Here is an 18852-nt window from a genome sequence, read left to right on the forward strand (position 1 = left end):
ACTATAAATTTATAGCTTGACCACTCTGCGTCCTAAACACTGAAGGCAGACCACATTGTGGGCATTTCATTTTAGCCACAGAGAAATTGTAACCAGTCCCAAACCACAGACCCAAGTAAGTAGTAGATCCAGGAATAGAACTGAGAAGGCTCTGATTCCTCCTCACATACTGAGACCACAAGGTTTTGCTTCTTCTGAACTTAATGACAGATTATCTAATGCTGCTAGACCACTAGTATATGACACATCAGGAGCAAACTATACGAGAGCCCTGCAAAGGCATACAGACTTTGCTTTCTAAAGCCCTGCTTAGAAACAAAGCAGTGGGAAGGAACTGTCACACACACAACATAATTCTGAACTGATATTTGTGTTTAGGGGACTTAGTTGCTACCACAAAGTTTGCATCTCTGCTGAAGGTTATAAAAAAAGTAATAATTTGTAACCATAGAAATGCTTTTCCAGTTCTTAATAACATTTTTGTAATTATCAACAAAGCTAGCTAAAGAGTTTCCTTGGAAAATGAAGAATGGCATCAAATACATGCATAAAGAGCAGAACAATGTTATGTTCCCTTCAAGAACTGATCCCACTCTCTCATGTTACTTCTAAGTCTTTGCTTTTTTTTGCCGTTAGTTGATTTATAGAGCACTGAAATGGTTGTTTTGAAGATTTTGTCCTGCAATGTCATTGCTGTTTGGGGAATGAGTTTGCCAACCTCTCCACTCTGTCATGCTAAAAGTATCTTTGTTTATCATGACTATTAATTTTGAATGAAAGTTGCTTGTATCTACCTTCATTTTATATCACAGACCTTTTTTTTTTTTACTGGAGTATTTTCTTTCTTTCTGAAATACACTTTTAGAAGTTCCTTTTTTGGTTTTTATTTATTTAAACATGTCTTTGTTTTACGCTTACTGTTGAAGACTAGCTTTGCTAGATATATTATCTAGGACAGTTATTTTCTCTCAGGCCACTGAGGATATCATATCACATCTCTTACTTCTATTATTGCTATTAAATTAAAAAATCTGATGACCCTAGAGTCCTGTATGTGCCAGTCATTGCACTGGACACTTACATGTGTCACTTCTTTTAATTTTGATAGCTGTTTTATGATAATATGCCATTACTATTCTCATTTTTTTTCTGATGAGGAAACAGAGGCACAGAACGTTAAGGATATGCAGTATGTGAGGAGGGTAAGATTTCATCCCGGGAGCTTTTATTCTAGAGCCTGTCTTCTAAACCACAGTCACCACCAAGTAAATATTTAAAAAGAAGAATAAAGGGTGACTAATAGTGCTAAATATTGAAGTTATTAGAAAGCTATAGTAATTGAAACAGGGAGGTTTATTTTTCTGCATAGAGAGATTAGTAGATTAATTGTTACTATTAGACTGTCATTACAAAGCCGTACCAGCTAGTGTGCCCGTGTTCTCGTTTATTAGATGAGGATAATGATAGTATTACTTCATAGAGTGGCTGTGAAGAGTGTGTGACTATATATACTTATAAAGTGAAAAAATATCTGCTGTCATCAGTAACAGCAGAATAAAACAGAAAAGCCCAGAAGCAGACTCTGCTGTCCATAAGAATATGGTATATAACAGCAGGTGATGAGGAGAGGGATGGACTGCTGCGGGAACGATTCTGGCACAGGTGGGTGGTTATAGAAAAAACTGAAATGTTGGCCTGCCTCTCACTCTCTGTTTTACCTCGGTGGTCTAACAGTAAAAGTAACCCCAGATTTAGAGGGAACTATTTTCTAGATCCATGACATATTTAGAATAAATTTTTGATTAACAGTTAAATAAATGTATGTGGAGAAGCATATCACCAAAAGCAGAAGCTACAAATAAAAAGATAGATCTGACTACATAAAAATTTAAAATTCCTTTGATGAAAGCAAATGAGAACACTGTCTAAATGTTAATGGCACAGTATACTAGATTACAAAAACCATTTGCAACATAAATAACAGAATATATAGTCAACTATATAAAAACCTCATGAAATAATAAAGAATAATAACTATAACAATAGAAAAATGAGCTAATGGACATATATCTTCCAGAAAGAATTAGCAATGACCAATAGACATAGAAAAAGATGCCAGGCTATAGCAGTAAAACAATAAAAATTCAACACCAGGCTTCACCTATAAATGTTATGATAACTTAAAAAGATAACCCATCAGGGATAAATATAATAATGATACATAAATAAGCATAATGGAAGAAAAAATGACAGACTTACAAAGATTTTGTATTGGATTAGAAGAGAGAGAGACCTTATACACACTGTGATGTCAGGAGGCGACAATTTAAGACTGTCCTTGTCAACACTGTAGGCATAATGTTGACAAGAAATGAGAAATTAGTGCAGGGCTTAGCACTTTCTCCTGAGAGGTTTGGCACTGACGAGTAGAAGCACAAGTAACCATAACTTTGGTTTTTGTCATGGCCAAGGGAGGTGGTTTTAAAATCGAGGGGTCCTGGAAATCCTTAGAGACAGGAAGGGACCAGTGGAAATGGAGAAACTGAAGCTGAGAGGTAGCGTTTTTTCAGTACAGTTTATAAAGATTAGAAGCAAGGAAGCAAGAGTTGTTCTCATAAGTAGAAGAAGAAAAGGGAATAAAAGTACAACTTTTTTTTGATGTCAGGGAGAGCTGAGGTGGTGGAGATGGTTCTCTCCAGCCTCGATCTCAGTGAGGCCGGGACTGGGAAGAGATCGGGTGTTTGGGGGCCTGGCAGGCGAGAAACTGCATCTGTGGTCTGAACTGTAAGTTTCATATGTCAAAACTTAGTCCCCCTGTGATGGTATTAAGAGGTAGGCCTTTGGGAAGTGATTAAGTCATGAGGGCACCTTCCTCACAAATGGGATTAGCGTCCTTACAAAAGAGGCTGCAGGGAGGGTAGTACTTGCCCCTTCTGGCATGCGAAGACGCAGCAAGAAGACACAGTCTGTGAGGAAGGGGCCTCACCAGGGGCAGGATCTGCTGGCGCTTTGCTCTTGGACTTTCAGTCTCAGACCATTAGCAATAAGTTTTTACCATTGATACGTTACCCAGTCCAAAGATACTTGACTTGATTGAGATCCTGGCTAAGATTCAACAGCATGGATGTATGTGCTGTCTTAGTAGAATAAGGGATATTCAGAGTGAGGGAGGACGGGGGCAGGGATACTAAGGGGAGCAGCCAGTGTCGAAGTGAGTGTCTTTGAGGGAAAAACAAAAAGAAGTAAGACAAAAAAGTAAGTGTCTTTGGCATACAGAGGTGAAACTAGAACAAATGAATTAGGAGAAAGGAAAGGGCAAGAATGACAGTCTGACCTGTCTTTCACTACACCTTTACATATGTACCACTATTGCCAAACAGGGCTTTTGGTCATTTTTTAAACAGTTTTTTATTTTTCATCTTTTACCTCTGTTATTTTGCTTCTACTTTCTCTCAGCTCACAAAACCCCACACCTTTGCTTCTGAAATCATAACTGTCCATTAAACTCAGTGCATTTGCTACTTGGGCTGTGAGCCCCACCACAAGTGATCTCTGTCCCCTGGAACACCTATAACTCCTTGCTTATATGACTTTTTATTTCTAAACATTTTTTTCTACTAAATTTTAAATTCCTTGAGGATAGGGAGCATGTTTGGGTCATTTTATATTATTTCACAATGCCTTTTCTGTAACAAGCATGCAGTAAATATTTGCTGAACAGATATTACATTGCATATGTATACCAAACAGCAAGGTAGGATCTTTAAAAGAAAATAATGTTGTGCTTTTACTATGGGCTAATTTTAAAGGTTTATTTTTAAATGTTATTTTATTAACCGCTTACAATGTATATGATTTTTTTTCAATAGGTATGGCATAAATTGCCTTATTCAGTTTGAAGATTTTGCCAATACGAATGCATTTCGTCTCCTGAACAAGTACCGAAACCAGTATTGCACATTCAATGATGATATTCAAGGTAATAAAATTTTCACTCCATGGGAATCAATAACATGTCTGAAATTAGTGTATAATTTTCTAATGATTCAGTTGCATTAAATATGTACTAAGTACCTAGTAAATGAAAAGAATTATGCTTGATGATTTCACATATTATTTCTTATTTATAAGTTTCACATATTTGAGAAAAGCACTTGGTAACTCTAGAATGTCCCATGTTATCTACTAGTTAGAGAATGAGTGCCAAAAAGTCTGGTAAAATCCCCAATGATTATGGCTAAATGAAGAATGAAATGGGAATATATTATTCACTGTTTAAAAATAAAAGTGTATATACCTCTCGTCTGTCTTATGTCAGTCGGCCGCAATCTATGCTTCACCCCTGCAGGTACTGCCTTTGTGGACAGGGAGCTGCCTTGTACGGTTTGATGGTAGATGCTTGGCTCCCCGCCTTTGTCTGAGCTGCCACTCTGCCTTCTTCCTCTTTAAGCCCTTCTTTTGCAGCCCTCTCGGGATCCACGCCTGCCTAGCCCTCCTCCCCATACACACACAAATCCAGTGTTACTATGAGAGTCTTGTGGATCCCGTCTCATGATAGGAAAGTAGGGCAAAGAGCATAGGCAGCGGTTCTGAGGAGGAAGACCCTAGTGAGTGTTCCAAGACCCCAAATGGCTTCCATTTCAGAATTCCAGAGAATGTTTGCTAGTGTCTGTCCTGAATTCTCAGAATCATTTGACACTGTTGGTTCACTTTGTCTCGCAACATTCTCTTCTCTTGGCTTCCATGTCAGCACTGCTGATTTCTTCCTCTCTCTTTTTCTTTCGGCAGGTTCATCCTTTTCTGTCTAGCTATTTAGTGACAGAATACTTCAGTGCTCAGTCCCAGGTCCTTTTTTTTTGTTCTGTCTTCCTAGATATGTACTCCAGGCCTACACATTCAGTTAGCAGATTTATATCTCCAGCCCAGATGTCTTTGAATTCCAGGTCTATATACTCACCTGTTTATTTAAAATTTCCTATTAGATATCTCAAAGTTATCTCATATTTAACCCACCCCAAAACCAAACTCTTATTTCCCTACCAAACCTGATCATCTTCTCATGTTTTCAGTGAATTCCTAATAGTTCCTTCAACTTTCCCACTAAATAGAGTCTATCATTAAATCCTCTTGATTTTCTATCATAAATCTGTGCTTTTCATGAACTTCTCTCCATCACTACTGTGAATTACTGTCATCTAAGAAATCTATCCACATTTATACTTGCTTCCCCTTCTGATATGTTTTTTGCATATTAGTTCTACAGTTTGCCAGATAGAGAGCTAAGAGCTGAGGTTTTAGTGGTGAACAAAGATAAAGTTCCCTTTATGTTATAGAAACCTGGCTATATCATTCCTTCCTTAAAATGCTGTAATGGTTTTTCATTGCTTTTAGGATAAAGATGAAAATCCTGAGTGTGGTCCAAAATGCATGGTCTGCCCCTGCCTCTCCAGCTGTTCTAGCCACACATCCTTCCTCAGGCCCTGAAATGAGTCGGCTTCTTCCTGTTGGTCTCAGATGTTGGTCTCTCTTCCTAGAATACCCTTCTGTCCCCTCTTTGAATTTCATCTCAGTCATAACGTTCCTCAGGAAAACCTTCTAAATCCCTGGGTTTAGGTCAGATCCATTTCATAGGCTGTCATAGCACAATTTATTTTTCTCCTGTGGTGCTTATTCCAGTAGCAGTTTTATATATTTCTGCAAGTTTATTTTGGTTAATATCTTCCTCCCCACTGATTTTAAGCTCTGGGAAGGCAAGAAGCCTAGCTATTTTGCTCATCACTGTGTCATTCACTTGTCATGAACATCGTCCGTAGCCCACAGAAGTTACTTAATATTAATAAATATAGTATGTCTAAAGCAGAGATTGGCAAACTGCAGCCTGTGGGCCAAGCCCAGTCCATTACCAGTTTTTGTAAAGTTTCACTGCAACATAACCAAACCTATTTGGCTGTGTATGGTTTATGGTTGCTTTTGTGTTATAACAGCAGAATTAAGTCTGAGATACTTTATGGCACACTAAATACTTACTATATGGCCCTCTATGAACGGAGTTTGCCAGCCTTTGGTCTCAAGGATTAAGTTTGAAGGAGTTGGTAAGAATTGAACTAAGGAATTGGGTTGGCTAGTGCAGGTTTGCATTTTTGGAAAGATCACTTACATTATCTTCAGTCTAGAGAGCAAGATTGAATTGGAGCAAATTTGAAGGCTGTTGCTGAAATCCAGGTGTATGATCATAGCTCCTTGTTCTAGGAGAGTGCCAGTGATGAAAACAGAGAAAAGTAGACAGACGATTGGGTGTTGATGTTGAAGGGGGGGGAAAGCCAAGGATACAGCCCAGGTTTTTGCTTTAAAGACCTAGAAGAATGACAGGGCAGAAACTGAGAAAGAGGAATTGAGAGGCATCCTTATGTGTAGAGGTTAAGAGAATGGACTCAGGAGTCAGAGTGATTTGCATTTTTCCTCACGAGCTGTGGACTTTGATCCATTTACTTAATTTCTCTGAGTTTTAATTTTCTGTCCTGTAGCAGAAAGTTATATACCAGCTTGTATTTTTCCTTTGAAACAACAGATTGGAAGTTTGAGGAGATTGAAAAATGTGTGTGATAGCTTCTAATTTTTTTTTGAAACAATGAGATTGGAAATTTGAGGAGGATAAAATAAAATCTGAAAGAACTGCTATAGAGAATGATAATGCCAACTGACTGTGAAACATGAAAGGATTCAGTCAACAGACACTGAAACTCCAGTTGAAATTGAATATCATAAATATATCATGGTACCAGGCTGAGCAACTTGAGTTTAACAGTTTAGGAATAGACAAGGCCATGATGGACATTTGGGTTTATCTATGGTAGATTTGCCGGGAAACCAAAAAACAAAAAAACAACAGAATTTATTTATAAAAAATTGTATATTTATCCTTACATGTTTAAACTTTTCACCTTCAAAGTACTCTCCATGTGATGCAGTATACCTATCAAGACACTTCTTCCACTGCTTAAAACGGGTTTTGAACTCTTCATTTTTGATGCCTTTTAGTGCTCTGCCATTTTCTTGTTTCACCTCTTCCACATCAGCAAAACATTTCCCTCTGAAGACTTTTTCATCCAAAAAACAAAAACAAAAAGTTGCTTGGGCAAGAACAGATGAATAGGGAGGGTAGGGCACAGGATTCAGACTGTTTTTGGTCAAAAGCTGCTGAACACTCAGAGCGCAGTGTTGGCAGGTGGTTTATGTAAATCACCCATCATGAAATGGGCAAACACATTGAAAGAATTTCCCTCCCCACCCCACAAAAATCATAGAAGTCGAATGCAGCCTCTCACAACAACACTAGCTGGTACACTGATGCTGAATTGTTCCTAGCACACTTACCTAGTGGGGGAAGCCTATACCACAAGAACCCTACCCTCTTTAAAAAAAAAAAAAGGTAATTTCAGTTTTTTGCATCCCCCTCATATTTTACTGTATTTTTGCAAAAGAAGGACAATAAGAGCTAAGTTTAAGGTGGCGACTATGACATTAAGCTGGATAGGGAAGGAAGTAAAGGTGCAAGGACTGTTGGCTAGAGGGAGGGACCTGGACATTCCCATGGGGGTTGAAGAATCAGTATAATGAAACTAATTGAATAAGAGATCTGGAAAAATAGGAACTTGTAGACCATAAGTGAGGGATGCTAATGTAGAACTTCCAAGGATTAGTTCCAAGTGATGGCAAGCGCCAAGATAAAATCTTGAAGGAATTAGCCAAAGTAGAATAAAGATGAATACTGTTAGAAATAAGGTGATCAAGCTGGGCGCAGTGGCTCACGCCTGTAATTCCAGCACTTGGCGAGACCTCATCTCTACAATAAATCAAAAAAATTACCAGACATGGTGGTGTGGGCCTGTGGTTCCAGCTACTTGGAAGGCTGAGGTGGAAGGATTGCCTGAGCCCGGCAGATCAAGGCTGCGGTGGCTCTGAGTGTGCCACTGCACTCCAGCCTGGACAACAGAGTGAGACAACTCAAAAAAAAAAAGTGACCGAAGGAAAGTTTAAATATAAGTGAGAATGATAATGTTGCTCTCATGAAGCTTATATTGAGGACAAAATAATTATTTGGGAAAATACCCTATTAACTGAAAAGTGCCTTATAAATACAATTTTTAAAATCCACTATGATTAAGCTTATGTATGACCGCTATATAAATTTAATATGTTTAAAAATAATGAGTCTCTTTATACCTTTAGAAGTACTTGAAAGTAACTGGTCGAATCTTCCTTTTCCGTGGATTCTTCATGCTGTTAATTACATTGTTACTTTTGTGCCTATTTTGATAACAAAGACATTTACGATATTTAAACTGTTCTTTATTCTCTTTACATTGAATACAATTAAATTTAAATTTGCTTAATTAAATTAATTTACTTATATTAAATTTAGTACAATTAAATTTCTTTTTGAGTATTTATTCATGAAAAGTGAATATTTGGAGGATTTCAGAAAGAAAGTAACCTAGAAATTTCCAGGTGTTAAGAATTGAAAATGTGAGCTGTTGAAAGAAAGCCTCATTTTACTGTGCTGCAACCCAAACGTGAAGATATCACGTACAATAATAGAGTGCCTTTGATGCTACAGACATAGGTTTTGTGGGCTCTTTAAATTGCCTGTCGATTCATTTTGCAGTGCCTCTAAAATAGCCACTTCACAGAAACAAAGAACTGAGCACCACATGTTCTCACTCAAAAGTGGACGCTGAACAGTGATCATAATAGCATAAGAAAGGGACTGGTGAGTGAGGAACAGCCAGGAGAGGGAACAGGGATGGGAGGGGGCATCACTTCATCCAAAAAGGTGCCTGATCTCAAACGAGGTGACGTGGGACCAAAGTGAGGCCCAGACTTCACCTGTGCTGTGGCTATTTGTGTACCTCATCCCCCCTGAATTTTACCCCATATCTTAAAAAAATATTCCACCTAAATAAAATAAAACAAAATAGCCACCAGTAAACTTGAATAAGCCTATACTATCTTTCATGTTCTGTATCTTGTGATTTTGTGGGTTTCATAGAAATGTCCATGTAGAACTTAAAGACCAAGAGTACATAATTTTGGATCATTATGCAGAATTAATAGGAATCAAAGTTCGGTTTAAGAAAAAGAATGCTAAATCCAAATTATCAAACAAAAAAGCAATTATGGCCAGAATTTCTAGCAACCAAGGCCAGGAAGTTAGAGGTCAGCCCTGGAGTACATCAGAATTACTCTGGAGGCCAAGATATCTGAGGTCAAGAGCAGTGCATGTGATGGCACCCTGAGGATCCATCGCAGAGTATTCGACCCAGCAGGTCGCCACCATGGAGGCATTAAATTACTCATTTTTCACCCCAGCCAGCCTGGCCTAAGATGTAATCTGCACATATATATTCTGTTTATTTCCATATAAAAATTTTTTAGAGTATTACTACTTTAGGCAACAACAAAACAGTTTTGAGAAAAATGTGTCTAATCTCTGACTATATGAAAGCTTTGGCGAGTTTTTGAGGGTTCTGACTGGAAGTGACCAAACCATTTTACGTACTTCTCCATACATAAACTGTGTTCTCATGACATCTTTTCTCCATGTGTTTCTCTTTCACCTTTTTAACCTTATGTTTTTACCATTATGCCCACAGATGTAATACTTTCCCCACTGTGGGCACAGAAATTGTATTTCTGTGCCAAAGAAAATAATTACGTAACCATTACAGCCTTGCCATGTAAATAAATGTGTTTACACTAGACCCTTGGGTAGACTTTGTTTTTTTTAACAGTGTTATTTAAAGATACTATTTTTAAAAAAGTATTTGATTAAAGAAAAATATACTTAAAATTTTACTATATTAGTGTACTAAAATAATCTTCATATAGATTTTGGTTCAAAATTTATCTGAGATGTTGATGCATTCCCATTGTGAAATATTTTAACTGGAAAAATGCACAAACTTAAATCTATTAGGAATTTAGACGTTTAATTATAAATCTGAAGACCATCTGAATTCAGCACATTTAGATAAAAATACGATGTCAATCTCTAGTCATTTAAAATAAGGTGTAGCCTGGCTCGGTGGCTCAGCCTGTAATCCATGCTCTGGGAGGCTGAGGTGAGTGAATTACCTAAGCCCGCGGGTTCAAGACCCACCTGGGCAACTTAGTGAGCTCTCATCTCCACAATAAATAAAAAATTAGCTGGGCATGGTAGCGTGCACCTGTAGTTCCAGCTACCTGGGAGGCTGAGCGGAAGGGTCGCTGGAGCCCAGCAGGTCGAGGCTGCAGTGGCTGGGAGCGGCCACTGGACTCCAGTCTGGGTGACAGAGTGAGACTCCAACTCAAAAAAAAAATAGGTGTAAAAAGATATTTTTCTTCTAATCTTTAATCTCTAAATAACCTCTCTGGGCTAGCTATTCTGTAACATGACAATCTAAATATTTCACATAGAAATTGTAGATATAATAAGCTAATTTGACTTGTTAGGGTTTTTGAATATACATTTAATATATTAGGCTACATTTTTATAAATGTAGTCTACTTTTTATATCGAATGCTCTGATAATTGAAAAAATCAGAATCAGAAATGGTAGAACAGACATTCACAAAAGAAGGAATACCATGGCCAATAAACATGTTTTCAGTATTTAACCTTACTATTATGTGTGTTAAAAAGAAAATGAGAAACTGATTTTGTCTATCAGGCTGGCAAGATTTTTGTTACAATCCCACCTCTTAATGATACTTTTAGAAAGTGAGCACTCTCATATGCTGATGGTAGAAGAATAAATTGGTACACCTCTTGGGGAGCTCATTATGTCAAAAGCCTTAAAAAATGCAGCTCTTTGATCCAATACAATAATTCTTTTTTTTAGAAATTCATTCTGAGAAAATAAAGGTGTCTAAAAACAAATGTATGTGGATATTTATTACAGTGCTGTTTTTAATAGCAAAACAATCAGAAGTCCTCTAAATATTCAAAAAATAGAGTTTAGGTTAAATGAATTACCGTATATTCATAGTAAGGACTATTATAACTGTACAAAATAATATTTTAAAATATATTATTGACATGATAAGATAGTCACAAGATTTTTTTTTTTTTTAGAGTAGGAGTCTCACTCTGTCACCCGGGTTGCAGTGCAGTGGCACACTCATGGCCACCACAGCCTCAACCTGCTGGGCTCAGGCGATCCTTCCGCCTCAGCCTTCCAAGTAGCTGGAACCACAGGCATGTGCTACCATACCCAGCTAATTTTTTGACTTAGTGTAGAGATGAGGTCTTGCCAAGTTGTCCAGGCTGGTCTCAAATCCCTGGGCTCAGGCAATCCTCTTGCCTCTACCTCCCAAAGGTCTTGGATTACAGACATGAGCCACTGAGCCTGGCACAAGATATTTTTAAGAAATCAAAAGCAGCTGGGTGTGGTGGCTCAAGCCTATAATCCCAGCACTTTGGAAGACTGAGGTGAGAGAATTGCCTGAACCCAGTTTTTAGAGACCAGACTGGGAAACTTGGTGAGACCTTGTCTCTACAATAAATAAAAAATTAGCCAGGCGTGGTAGCGCACACCTGTAGTTCCAGCTACTTGCAAGGTTGAGGCGCAAGGATCGCTGGAGCCCAGCAGGTCGAGGCTGTGGTGGCCGTGAGTGTGCCACTGCACTCCAGCCTGAGAGACAGGGTGAAACTCCAACTCAAAAAAAAAAAAAAAAAAAAAGAAAAAGAAAAGAAAAAGAAATAGCATGTTAAAATGATAAGTATGGAATGATATATTTTTTGTAAATTAAAACTTTTAAAATATGTACTTAACAGCATGTTACAAAAATTTGTAAGAATGTTAAAAATGGTTATACCTTGCCAGTGACATTATTTTAGAAGGTGACTTTTGTGGGTCTTTGATTTTTAACTGTTTAATGCATTTCCCACAAGGAGCATGCATTTGTGAATACATTTTAAGTGAAAAGGTCAGACGTGACACACTTAGTTGTTGAGCCATTACATTAAAAGTGCCTGAAGTATAGTCGTTTACTAGCAAAATTACTTAATACCAAAGCCTTTTGCTTTCATTGGTATTCTTTTCAAAGTGGTCTTATTGTTAGTTAATTTTGTATTATGGTATTTGCTATCATTTCATATCAGTGGCATTCTTTATTATGTCACCACTTATTTGACAAAATAGTAGATATAACTAATGGAGACAAGTTACGCAGAGAAGGAAGATGGCATTCTTAGTATACTTCTTCCTCTTATTCATGAATTTTTCTGGGTTAATACTCACTTGATTTAACACTTATAAATAATATTTCAGAACATTTTTTGATGTGTAGATTCCATAATTACATTTCAGTTTTCTTTATATTAAAATTCAGGCAACTATTTAGACTACATTGTTACATTAGAATTTGTTTTGTCAAATATTTATGAGGAAAAAAACAGCACATGAATTAGAATGCAGGTGTCTTTTGTTAAATATCTATATTACAAAAGAATTTAAACTAGTAGCATTTTAAAAATATTACTTTGCTTCACCAATAATGAGACCCTACCACTTTGGGAAAGCTCGTGAGAGTTGAGAGATTGCTTCTTTTCCTGAGACTTCATTCAGTCTCTTTCCCTGTATTGCTTGTTTAAATCGCTTTAACTCTGAAGATCATTACTGCAATCCTACTTTACATTCTTTCTTAAAAATAAAACATTTACCTGGGCCCTGTGTTCCCCATCCATCTCCATCTTCACCCCGTGCTTTGCCCCTCCAAGGGAAAGGTCCCTCGCTTTTGAGTTCTTCTTCAGCACCTTGTCACCCCTCTTCAGCCCCAACATGTGTGGCGATAAAATAGAGCTCTGAAAAGTCACCCATGAGGCAATGGCCAGATCCAGTAGCTGTTTTTCACATCCTTTCTTGATTGATTGGCTTTTGATCTGTTTGTCACCACTTCCTCTTCTTTTCTCAGGTCGTTATGTGCTCTCTTACTCTCTCTTACCTCTTAGACCATTTTCTCCTCGCTTGTCTTCCCCATTTCACATTCTTCTTGCCGTCTGCTCCTTAAATGTTCATGTTCATTTGCTTCCTTTAACCACTCTGAATAAAGTTCTCAATCCACATGACTGAAATACAACTACATGTTTTAAAATTCTAGGCCTTCATCTCTGGCCCAGATTATGTGTAACTTCCTTCTTGATATTGCACCTGAATAACACACAGACAGGAAGCACAAGCTCAGAAGGCTCCACATTGAATTCATATTTACATTGCACACTTTCCTGGCTATGCAAGTAAGAACACTGATCATTAGTCTTGACTTTGTCCTCACCCAACCTGTGCATCACTAAAACCTGTTTATTTTTATCTCTTGAATACATCTCTCTCACTTCTCTCTTGGATTATTGCAGTGTCCTGTCAACTCATTTGTTTACCTACCTCCAATCTCAAAACTCTCAAATCTACCCCCCTCTATTGTTCTCTGCATTAAAAACCTTTCAACAACTGTTCGCTGTAATTTACCAGGATGATATGTAGTTATACTGTATATTCCTGTATTTACTGACCGTATATAGTAGAAGGCCCTCTGTGATCTGACCCCAGCACTTGTCTAGCCTCTTATCACTTTGGATGCAAATAAATTGCGTTTGTTTCTGCAACGCTGCACTCACTTTCGGTGCGTGTGTTTAAGGCTCTCTGTCTATGTTTTGGGAAGCTGGGTGTACATACAGAGCTTGTATTCTGAGTTATTCCTGTGAGGTGACTTGGCTAGGCTGTTTCCTTAGGGAATCCCCTTTGTTAGTCCCTGGCTCTTTTCTCCAACGCTACTGAGATTGCACAGAAAACAGTTTTCCAGTCTCTCTCCTGATACTGGCTTTCTGCCAGGATTCTTTGTGCTAGAAGTTTGAGGGATCTTTCATTTAATCTTGTTTTCAGAATGGTACTCTTCCCCCAGAGATATATGATCCAGAGATTCTCTCTAGAAAAGAAACGTCTGGTTTTGTTGTTGTTGTTGTTTTCAAACTTCCAGAGTGTGGGAGAGTTGACTGTCTGCTAGAAGCAAAGGTAGCAGATCTGGGTTTCAGCTTCTTAACACCTTTTGACCAGATTCCTGTTTGGAGTCTCCCCTTCATCCCCACTTTCAGAGACCCTTGGTACTTCCTGTACCTGGGCCTTTTGAGGGTTTGCTGTGTCAGTCTGGTCACTCATCATTCCCTGCTGCTGGCCAACAAGCCACATTTCTCAAGTCTGCTAAGTCAGCTGCTGCTGCCCATTTAGAAGCTCTTTGATGGAAAAAGAAAAGTTTTCCATGGTTTTAGTAGTTTATTGGGGGGAAGGAATACTAACTGTGTGTTCAGTCTCCCCAGTTTTAACAGTGTGTCAAGCCTGCCTCCCTGTCTTTGCCTATGCTTTTCCTGTTCGGTGTAACCCCCACCCCCCCGAGGTCCTGGCCCTAATTCCTCAATTCTGTGCTCAGGTAGCATGTACTCTAAATGCCTGACCATTGCCTAGGTAAATTTGCCCCTCCTCTGCTATATCTAGTTGTTACATTTTACCCCATCTGTTTATTTAACAGCACACAAATATTATAATTATTTGATTACATGTCAGTCTTCCTTACTAATTATGTATAGTGATTTAAATGGAATTTAGCAAATTATTGCATTAGTAGAGGTCATTATTTTATAAAAGATGAGACTGATATATAACAACCATAGCTAAAGCACAACATAATTGGTGACTTCTGTTTAAAGTCATATTATACACAAATACAAGTAGAAGTTTCTAAAATTTTAAGAAAGATTCAATCTCTCTAGTATCTTGCTAACAGTATTAAATATTAAGTCCTCTTTAAAACTGATAGTACAAAGATAAACCCTCTCTCTGACTGATTTGTGAAAAGTTTAGTTTTTACTCTTAAAGCAAAAGTTATTATTGGAATAATTTATTGTAAAAATTTACATTTTTATGAAATTTCAATTTTTCTGCATTTACTCCCTTCTCTGCAATGGTATTTAAATCAAGGTAATACCAGGCCATGTACAAGAATCATGTTCCAAGTTAAATTTTTGGTAGTATTAAAAATATCTTTCTGATTTTATTAATTCTATGAATAGAAGATTAGAAATTTCATTATGTTCTCAGAAAATATTATGGAATAGACATTTAAACATAGGGGTCTGATATTCAATCTAGTTAGAATAGACTTTTTTTGGCCTTATTTGGGGTAACATGTATGAACTTAAAACATTTTGAGTTTCAATACAAAGTGATCTAGCATAACCATATGAAAATAAGTCATCACATTATAGCTAGGATATTTTGGGATATTTTGTGTCTGTCTGTAATATTTAAAATAAAAATAGTAATACAAATGCAAATGATCACTAATGATACTTCAACTTAGACTCCTCATCTAGTCAAATCTTAGAGTGTGCAGAATCTATAGAAACCCTTAAAAATGATGGAGTCTCAGAGTTGGAAGGACGCTTAGAGTCTGCAAGTTCAAACTTCTGTCCAATTTACTTCAGAAGAACCCAAGAAAGAGGTTGCTTGAGGTGATGTTTGTGGATAACTACTTAACTATTAACTGGATGTCTATACCTCTCTCTAACTTAAATTTTCATTTGTTTAACAGCACTAGTGAATATATCTTGATGTGTGGGACAAATACCATTCTAATCATGTTATGACATCGTCCCTACGTGGATCAGCCATATTTTTTGCATAAACTTTCATTTTAAATCATGTATGAAAGAGTGGCTTTTACATAATAAATGACCTTCCACAGGTCACCATTGAGCATTTTATTTTTGCACTTCACATTGTGATCCTAGATAGAAAGCATGTAAGGGACATATAGGCCTTCAACACTTATTATTTATTTGCTCTTATTTATGTCTACCTAATTATACAAGAAGGAAACCAAAAGATGGAAAAGAACAAATATTCTGATAGTGAAATGTTGCGTATTTAAGGTTTAGCAAGGCTTTACTACCCACCTGAGAGACAGGAGACATTACAGGTAGAATGTTACTTTAGAGGAGTAAAACAGAGACACAGCTGGAAAGGACTGCAAGAAGCTGCACAGTTGTATTTCAGGCATGAGTCGTGAAGCTGAGCTGTGCAATTATGTGCAAAGCAAGAGAACTACTCTGTGATCTGTGAGAGCTTCGATGGTGAAGAAATATAACTAGAACGGGTGAAGTTTCTATGCCTGTGAGGCATGATGAGAACACAATTTTTATTCTAAACAAATTTCACATTAATTTTGTCTCGACCGTTTGGAATCCACCATTGATTGTCATAAGTTAAAAGCCGATTAAGTAATTAGATTTCAATGACTTGGATAATTTTTTAATTGAAAAATGATAGGATTAAATTCCAAAGGGATAAAAAATATCATTACCATCAACTCTATTATCATCAAGAATGTACTATGTGCCTACTTTGTTCGAAGGGGATCATTAATAGCTTTCAAAATCCCAAGAATAGTTAGGTGGAAGAATCTAATAGCACTTATTACTCTTTCACTTCATATAGTGAAACTGTTTTAAAAATGAAGAAACTATTTATTTGACGTACAAGATAATTTCTCTAAATTATCTAAATAGCTAGTAGGTAGGTTGAGGTGAACTCCTAGGAATCCACATCCTATGTTCATATTCACTATGTCACCAGAATAGTCACAGAATCTTCTTTTTTGGGAAATCTTCAAGAATGATAATAAGCTGCTGTCTAAAAATATTGATATCAGCGGCCTGAAAATTTCACCTCATTTGCAAGCATGGAATCAGACAACCCTCAGGTTTTCTTTCTGTACCTGCTAATCTGTTGCATAATGATTTCAAGGTGTGAATTAAAGCTTAGAACTTGGCAAGATCTGTTTGAGGATTACTCAAGGATATATATTACTTGTTTCAGGAACAGCATCTGTTGCAGTTGCAGGTCTTCTTGCAGCTCTTCGAATAACCAAGAATAAGCTGTCTGACCAAACAGTACTATTCCAAGGAGCTGGAGAGGTACCTGCCTTATATAATGCTTATGTTCTACTAAATGACATAAGTTAGTTGTAATTTCTCCTTAATTCAAGGAGAATTCTTGAATTCTTGAGGTGTTCTTTCAGACATTTAGTATTGGAGATTCCTGAATTATCAAGACATAATAATTTTTCATAGGGTACTTTAGTATAGAGGTATAAAGATGTATAAAGATGTTTTTCACAGTTTCAAATTTGTAAGATCACCAAATGTTACCATAGATTTTTTTTTTTTTTTTTGAGTTGGAGTCTCACCAGACTGGAGTGCAGTGGCCACTCCCGGCCACCGCAGCTTCGACCTACTGGGCTCCGGCGATCCTTCCGCCTCAGCCTTCTGAGTAGCCGGACTTACAGGCGCGCACTACCACGCCTGGCTGACTTTTGACTTCCTGTAGAGATGAGGTCTCGCCAAGTTGCCCAGGTGGGGCTCGAACCCGCGGGCTCAGGCAATCCACTCACCTCAGCCTCCCAAAGGCGCGGGATTACAGGCTGAGTCACCGAGCCCGGCTGCCATAGATTTTTGTTATGCATATTTAAGGTGCAGTGCAGGAAAAGAAAAGCTTCCACTCTGTGCTTATATATGAAAGCCTTTAAGTATTTAAGCTAGCATATTCAGTGCTGACTTTTAGTATACTCTAGTATCACATACAAATATTTTAATTTTATTTTTATAGATTTAGGGTACATGTGTTAGTTTGTTACTTGGCTCTATTGTGTATTTGTGAGGTTTGGGCTTCTAGTGTGCCTCTTACTCAAATAGTGATTTTTCAGCCCTCACTTCCTCTCGCCCTCCCCACTTTCAGAGTCCCGGGTGTCTATGATTTATCTATGACATAAGAGTTTTTACAAATTTGATTCACAATTCAATATGCATATCAGTAACTATATGCATGTTTTTATGAAAAAATATTTTGAATTAGGATCTCAAAGTGCATTATTACCATCCACATACAAAAACCCCAAAACACTTTAAATTGTTGCAAGGAGATTGCTGCAAGACCAAGTAATGCTTTCTGTTATCATTTGCTTAATTTAATCATTTGAAAAAAGAAAACCAGAGTCTATTATAGTAGTAATAATTTTCTCCCACAATAGCAATTAAAATGTTAGTTGAGTTTGAGTTTCTTGTGGGGAAACTGCAAAATATCTTTAGAATTACAGAATGTAAATTAATAGGGAAATACTTTGTGGCTATAACTATATTTTAAGAAACTTTAAATTTTTGAATTTGATATTATTATGAACAAAACAATGTATTTTTGTATATGTTATGTTGGTTTTCATTTTGCTTGTTAAAATAAAACAAAATACATGAAACTAGAACTTAAATCCAAGAAACAAATATGTGAAAGTATTCAGAATGTAAATTACAAATTCACTTTCGCATTGAAATAAAAATCAAGGCTAAGTGACAGCCCATTAACATTTGGGTTCTTTATTTTGTGGATTATTACATGCTGTATTTAATTTTAGTAGACACCTTTGAATTTTCAAAGGGCCTTGATGAATGGCACAGACCAGTTCCTGATACTCAATGGGACAGAAGTATTCATGCTTGGATGACTCAAAACTAGCGCTTATTTGTCCCTGAAAAGATATTGGAAGTTTTACAGATTATTACAAAATTTACCAGATACCAGGGAAGTTGATTCCTCTAATGTTTCAAGAAATTTCACAGCACTTTCTTTGTCCAAATTAGGAGAATAAATAAATGCTGGGAACACAGATTTTTTTTTTTGGCCAGTTTCATTCTGTTGCCTAATTGTTCAAGTTCCCATCCAAATGACCAGGCTTCATTCTTCAAATTTAATTAGAGGAGCTTGAACCTAA

General features: G+C 37.1%; 1 protein-coding gene across 1 annotated transcript in view; it reads left to right on the forward strand.

Annotated features, from left to right (window-relative positions):
* Window positions 1–18852, forward strand: part of ME1 (malic enzyme 1) — a 176713-nt gene that overhangs the window by 126171 nt on the left and 31690 nt on the right. The window contains exons 6-7 of the mRNA XM_008058099.2: window positions 3870–3979; window positions 16908–17005. Of these exons, the coding sequence (XP_008056290.1) occupies window positions 3870–3979; window positions 16908–17005 (208 nt within the window). The remainder of the gene's footprint in view (window positions 1–3869; window positions 3980–16907; window positions 17006–18852) is intronic.

The sequence above is a fragment of the Carlito syrichta genome, unplaced genomic scaffold (genome assembly GCF_000164805.1).
Source record: "Carlito syrichta isolate Samal-C Ts95f unplaced genomic scaffold, Tarsius_syrichta-2.0.1 Scaffold303211, whole genome shotgun sequence".
NCBI classification, from domain to species: Eukaryota; Metazoa; Chordata; class Mammalia; order Primates; family Tarsiidae; genus Carlito; species Carlito syrichta.